Raw genomic sequence first — 7,103 nt, 5'->3', positions numbered from 1 at the left:
ATGTGAGTAACCGAATTTGATACATAAGTATGATTGTAACTTTGTTCCAAACACTTATTTGATACGTTTTTCTATAAATAATTTACCGACCCACTCATATTTACAACAAGTTTCACTGTACCACTACTACTTATGAGATACGAGGAAAAATTAATCAATCCAACTAGTGTGGACCCGGTTCACACTAAAAATAGTGTGGACCAGGCCCAGGCACGTGACCTTATATCACTTTAACATACACTATATCACTTTAACATACACTATATCATTGTAACACACACTATATCATTTTAACATACACTATATCACTTTAACATACACCATATCATTTTAACACACAATATATCACTTTAACACACTATATCACTTTAACATACACTATATCATTTTAACATACACTATATCACTATAACATACACTGTATCACTATAACATACACTATATCAATTTAACATACACTATATCACTGTAACATACACTATATCATTTTAACATACACAATATCATTTTAACATATACACTGTATCATTTTAACATACACTATATCATTTTAACATACACTATATCATATCAATATACACTATTATAAACTCACGTGATATGGATCGGGTGCACACTAATTAGTGTGCACCGGGTTCATATTAGTTTTTTTAAAAATTAATTAGGATCTTTTTTCAATTTGGGTTTTAATCAATTACCTATATACTTATATATTATAAGATGTAATATTCTTTAGAATTATTTAGATTAAATAGTAAGTAATATGGCTCTGTTTGGCAATTATTAGATAGTTGTTAGTTGTTAGATGATTGTATTAATTGATAGTTGTTAGCTGATTGTATTAGCTGTTTGTATAAAGGTGCTTGGTAAGTAGCTGATAGTTGATTGCTACATTATTGTGTAACATGACCAATAAGGACATGTGCATAATCTATTGTATTTTTATTATTTATTAATATAGTTTTTAACAACTTTAAGACATAAATGTAATTGCTCTAATCATTTCCAAACCTCTAATGTCAAAAGACTCCTCCCTTCAACTTTTTCAAAAAAATCTTTTTGGGCTCAATAAGCTAATTGAAACCTCTTTTTACCAAACACTCTTATTAGAGGATTGATTAGTCAAATCCTCTAATATGAGCTCAAACCACTAATTTTGCCCCATACATCTCTTTACCAAACAAGGCCTAACAAGGGGATAGGTCTTGTTTAGCAATTAGTGGATAGTTGTTAGCTGATAGCTATTAGCTTATTGTATTGGTTGTTTGTATAAAAGTGTTTGGTAAGTAGCTGATAACTGATTGCTACATTATTCTTGTATCTTTCATTATCTGTTAATGTAATTTTAACAACTTTAGGACATTAATGTAATTGGTCCACTCATCCTAAACCTCACTCTAATATCAAAAAGCTACTCTTTCAACTTTTTCAAAAAGAGCTTTTTAAGCTTAATAAGCTAATTAAAACCACTATTGATAAAACACTCAAATTTATCCCCTAAGCTCTTTTTACCAAACAAGGCCATAAGTATGATGGTAGAGCATGACAGAATGATTAGGATAGATAATTTGTGGTGTTGTATTCTTGTACAGTAGCAAATATATATACAAGAGTCATTAGGCTTTGACTAATGAAGCCCATAATTACGTACATTAATGAGCCCAACCAAGTACAACTATACACATGGCCTAATAGAGCATTTTCCGATTTAGCCTACAATAGAAGGGTTAGACCCAATTTGAATGTACTTCTTTGGTAAATTAAAACTTCGTTCATAATCACTTATCTCTCGTCTTACGCTATTATATTCTTACTGTTATTTTGTTTTGGCCCTATTTGGCATATAGATTTTAGAGTTTAGCGGTTAGAGTTTAATTTAGAATTTGCTGTTAGAGTTTTAACTTTTGTTTAGCAGATTTGACTGCTGATTTGACAACTTTTTTTTAATAAATATGTTTGGTAAAAATTAACTGATTACTAAAAGCTTATTGCCATTTGTTTGTGTAAAATGACTTTTATAGACATTTTAATACATATGTGTAGTATTATTATTAGGGGCAAAAAAGTCATTAAATATATTTCTACCTAATCCTCTAAAGAAAAAGCTCCTAATAGAAGCTTTTTCATTTTGAGAGTTTTCATTCCAAAACTCTCTCTAAAACTCTCTTTTACCAAGCACCCCTTTTAGAATTTAGAGTTTTTGACTAGTCAAAACTCTAAAAGTGATCCAAACCTGTCTTTTTGCTCCAAAACTTTAATTGCCAAACACCCCTGTTGTATTTACATGGTTGATTTGCGAATCTTGGCTTGTAACACTTACACGATGGAGTCGAGCAGATTGAATCATGACTATAATCATGCTTAGATTGAATGAGCCATATGTAATAACTAAAGAATCATCCAAAAGTTTGAGTCTTATTAGAGCCGAAAACTACATTTATACTCATAAGATCACATCTGTACGAAATCTCCAAATCTCAAAAGGAATAAAAGAAAGTTACAAGTATTAGTGTATCATCCAACACATACTCTTACATTTGCCCACAAAACCTTCACAATATATTTGCACAATGCACATTCACAAGAAGAAGAAAAGAGGAGGAAACATGAAAAGAACCTCTAATTTTCCCTTGTTCGAAGGGATCTGAACTTAAGAATCATGACGAATCAAGGATTTCGGTAACCCTTCATTTCGTTCGTACCTCAAACTTTAAGCTTGCTTATCCACAAAAAAGCCGTTGAGTCCCTCCATTTCGAGCTCAGACAGATCACCTTATGTCCTTATCTAATTAGCAAAGAAACTGATTTCCACATATGTTACAATTAGAGGTCTTTAAGTACAAATCCAAGCGAATCTCATCTTTCAAGTGGCAAGTGTGTTTGTGTATGAACCTTCTTCTGCAAAAAGTAGCAAACAGCTGTGCAATCATCACGCTTGTCAAACAAAACTTTCTTCTTCCATTCTGCAACAGCTGCGTCTACTACTGCTTTCGCTGCCATCTCTTCATGCTCTACGCTGCATACGATTGATGCTACTTCCTCATTGCTAAGGACATCCCATATCTGTGATCAAACAAGTTTCATTCAAAATGAGACTTTGCAAAAACCCAAACTTAATTAAGACTCCTTTTCTTCTTTCCTACGTGTGTTAAATTTTCATGATTGGGCTAGACCTACGTAACCAGATTCGAGGCTAGGCCAGGTGGTTGAAGGCAAATCTGGCACAATTGCCACTCATACAAACAAATTGTGCAAATTTTAAGCAACAGGAGTTGAATATTTGCCAAAGCAGCTTACCCCATCACTAGCAAGCAGTATGAACTGGTCATCAGAAGTTATGCAATGATGCGTGATAACTGGTGTAGCTATTATACCATAGTGTTTCATAACACAGTCTCCAAAGGCTCGAGACATAGCTATCCCCGGACTGCAAATACGAGGCAACCAAGCTCGCTCCATACCTGGTTCATCCTTCAATGCAAACACTCTACCTCTGGACCTTCTTATTCTATCAGCTTCATCTGTAACACAAGCCATATATACAACATCAACTATAATTTCATACTTGAAAAAAATGCCCTTTACAGAATGCAAATTAACACAATTTGCTTAGTTACCAGGTGTCCCGGGCTTTAAATCAATGGTTAATTGAACAGCTGTAACTCCATTTTCTCCTTTAGTTCCTAATATGGCCCTTGAATCTCCAAGGTTAGCAATGAGAAGATCATCACCCTGCGCAAAATTTCTTTATTGTCAGAAGTGATCATATCATAATACTTAGCTTCTTCCATTTGTTATCAGTTGTTTCGCTTTGACATCATCACATTTGCCAAATTCCAAAATATGGCTAAAGTGATGTATGTGAATAGTGTCAGATGTCAAAATTGGAATAACTAATAACAAGCAGAGGGGTGATGAGTAGCGAAGATACATAGAAGTATACTCTAAAAGTTTCGGACCTGTTTTAAAGCGATGACAGCAGTACTGCCACTAAAAGAATAATCCAGTTTTTTCACCATTTTAATCTCTTCATCCATTTCTTCAAAGGCATTCATACACGCCTCCTCCCATTCGCGTAGCTCTTGAGTTGGTAATGAACTCTTGAAAGTTGTTGATTGACATTCAGAATAATGCTCATTGGCCTTAGACACTGCATTCTTTTGATCAATTATTAGTAATGGCAAGCGCTGTTTGATAGCCTTGCTCACGAAATGACCGTTTTTACCATGACCATCAAATACTCCACAAAGCACACCATCTTCTGATCCATATCCCTTTAATAGAGAAACAAAACTTGGTTAATTACTTCCAAATACGAAATCGCAAACAAGCACACATCTAGCAGAATGTTTGATTGCATTTATAACTTATAATGTTGTGAATAGGTGAGTGAATCCTCCCTTTTTGCAACGCTGGTCACTTTGATTACTCCTAATATTGTGTTAAATTACTATGTTTATAAAGAAAACAAAGATAATATTACAAGAATTCAGACTTCTTCTTTAGATAAACTAGTTTTGCTCTTGTTATAACTTAAAGTATTAAGGCTTAAAAGAATGATTCGTCTTGAATTGTACTAGATGTGTGTGGACTTTTTTTCCACTTTGTGCAACATATGTTTGGATTCTCAACTTCCCTATTCACCTTTCTTTCTTTATGCATTTTAAGAATCGATTCTATTTATTGTAAGTTTGTAACCCAAGAAATATTGAATCAAACATGCTCTAAGTTGGAATTCTAGCAACGAAGCGATAACAGAAGCCCAATAAACAACTATGAAATAGTAAGACTAAAAAACAAGTTATACATTAACTTGTATACAAACGGTTAATAACTGATCAATCGCTAAAAGTAGGCCTACTTTAATAAGTAGGTTACAACTAAAAGATTCTAATAGTTACTCGAAACCCTTAAATTTTAATGGTATGGATAAAAAAACAATAGCAACTTATAAAAGATTGGAAATTTTTTTCAGGTACCCTTGAAGCTTGACGTAATTCTCAAATTACCCCCTCATATTTAGGGAAATTCCTCAGATACCCCTTAACTTTGTATTTTGGTTCAAAATACCCTTATCATATAACCAAATTCAAGTGCATTAATTTCCTAAGATACCCTTGGAACTTAAACTTTAAACTTCGAAATTCAATAAAAATATTTTTAAACTAAACCTCAAAAATACCTTAGGAAATTTCCTTAAAAAGGTATGGACCATGTCCATGACTAAATAGTGGACCATCTAGCGAACTTGGCAAGGCCAGTTGTGGATTGCAATTTTGTCGATATTCGCCCATTTTCTAAACACCAACCGAACCATTTTTCCATCGTCCCAATTCAATCTCAATCAGCACCCCCACTTAGTTACTTTTTCCCTCTAGAAATTTGGATTGTACTACTATTATGATTTGTGATAGTTATGAACTGGCCTCTACTACATCAAATGATCAAAGAGACATCCATATTCATGGGATAAGCAATCCACTAAATAATTATGAAATATGTTCAATTGGACTATAGTACTAATTATATCTCTAATGAGTGGATTACCTATTGATAGACAAAGTTTTTTCCACCGTCATCAAATTCTATAATATAAGCTCCTAAATCGAAAATTTTAGCACACACGATCACACTCTTTATTTTTCATTATTCTAACGCTAGATTACAACAAAATTAATTCAAACGAATGTCTAGATTGAGGATTCAGAAGCCCAACATATCAATAATTATCTTTAATAGCTACATTAGGAAAACACATATAGATTAATGATGTTTTGACTTAATGGTTAAGATTGAGGTGTTGTGAACGATAGGTCACAGATTTGAATCCTTCATTTCCTTTTTTGTACTGCCTCGTGGCTCAATGGATAAAAAAAAAAAAGGAACACATATATAGAATTTGCTACATGAACAATGAACACCATATCTATGTCACTCGAACTTTACATTATCTCTCTCGTATATCAATGTTAAAACACTCTGACATAGATATGGAAACATCGCTATGTTTTTTAACAATAAAAAAATAGACAAATATTACGTTCGAATTTTCGAACAAATATGACATATATACACACATACTGTATGTTATGAATTCCAGAATCTGATTAACATGGTATCATCATATTCCTTTTTTTTTTGTTAAATCTAACTCTACATGGAGTATATAGTATATACCAACATTTTTCTGGAAAAAATGCTCAAATCCCATAAAGAATACCAATTCACAAAAACTTTCAACTGAACAAATATAAAACAGAAAAGTAGAATATTAAGGAATAAGAAATTGTGTTCAAGAAAATGAAAAGTTGACCAAAAATTAAGCAAGAAAAAGTACCTGACAAAGAACAGCAGAATCTTGATTAACAACTTTACCACCACGTTGAGAATGAACTGATCCAGATTTAATCTGATGATTAATTTTCATCCCATCTTGATCATAAATAACACTTCCTAATCCCTCTGGAATTACTGGAGCAGATGCATTAACTCCCATTTTACTACTAAATTTTATGAAACTTTTAATGTTACTTTTTCACAATGCAAATGTTTGTTCTTCTAAAAGTCTTGCAATTTTGAAAAGAATTCACAGAATTAGATGATTATATAACAGAAAAAAGGGCACTAAAAATGATAAATAAATAAATAAAGGGTAGGGTTCATTTTATTTACCTTTATTTAAAGTCAAGTTGGCTCTTTTTCATTATTTTATTTGTTGATGACTTACCATATATTGTCCTCTAAAATGATCATGAGGTGTAGACATGTAGGATTGATATGTCCTTTAGTTTAATTGTTGTGTAGTTTATTGTCCTTTTATTTTAAGTGGATTCAACAGGAAAAGTTCTTCCAAAAATTGTTTTTAGTTGTTTTTTTGAAACTTGGACCTAAATAAAATAAATTATTTTTAGTTCCATGGTTTAGGAGTTGTTATCAGGTTCTTCTCACAGAGGTATTATTAGGTATAATCTAGAACCTGATATGAATTTTAATTTGTTTTTCTTTAGACCAATAATTAGGTTTAAATAAAGAAGAGAGTTAGTGGAAAGTAAGGTTTTTTATTTAAAGTACTTTTCTCAATATTTTTGTCAATAGAGAAAAAA

At 32.1% G+C, this 7,103-nt stretch overlaps 1 protein-coding gene across 1 annotated transcript; it reads right to left on the bottom strand.

The window, feature by feature from the left end:
* Positions 1 to 2,382: 2,382 nt before the first annotated feature.
* Positions 2,383 to 6,726, bottom strand: LOC104886469 (probable protein phosphatase 2C 12). Its single transcript, XM_010670918.4, has 5 exons — positions 6,338 to 6,726; positions 3,960 to 4,274; positions 3,618 to 3,732; positions 3,298 to 3,521; positions 2,383 to 3,063 (listed from the first exon to the last, which is right to left on the bottom strand). Exons 1-5 carry the CDS (start codon positions 6,494 to 6,496, stop codon positions 2,857 to 2,859), a joined length of 1,020 nt encoding a protein of 339 aa, XP_010669220.2. The 5' UTR covers positions 6,497 to 6,726; the 3' UTR covers positions 2,383 to 2,856.
* Between the last annotated feature and the right edge of the window lie 377 nt (positions 6,727 to 7,103).

This window comes from Beta vulgaris, chromosome 2 (assembly GCF_026745355.1).
Source record: "Beta vulgaris subsp. vulgaris cultivar EL10 chromosome 2, EL10.2, whole genome shotgun sequence".
Classification (NCBI taxonomy): Eukaryota; Viridiplantae; Streptophyta; class Magnoliopsida; order Caryophyllales; family Amaranthaceae; genus Beta; species Beta vulgaris.
The sequence above is the reverse complement of the archived record's forward strand: the minus strand, read 5'-3'. Positions and strand labels throughout refer to the sequence as shown.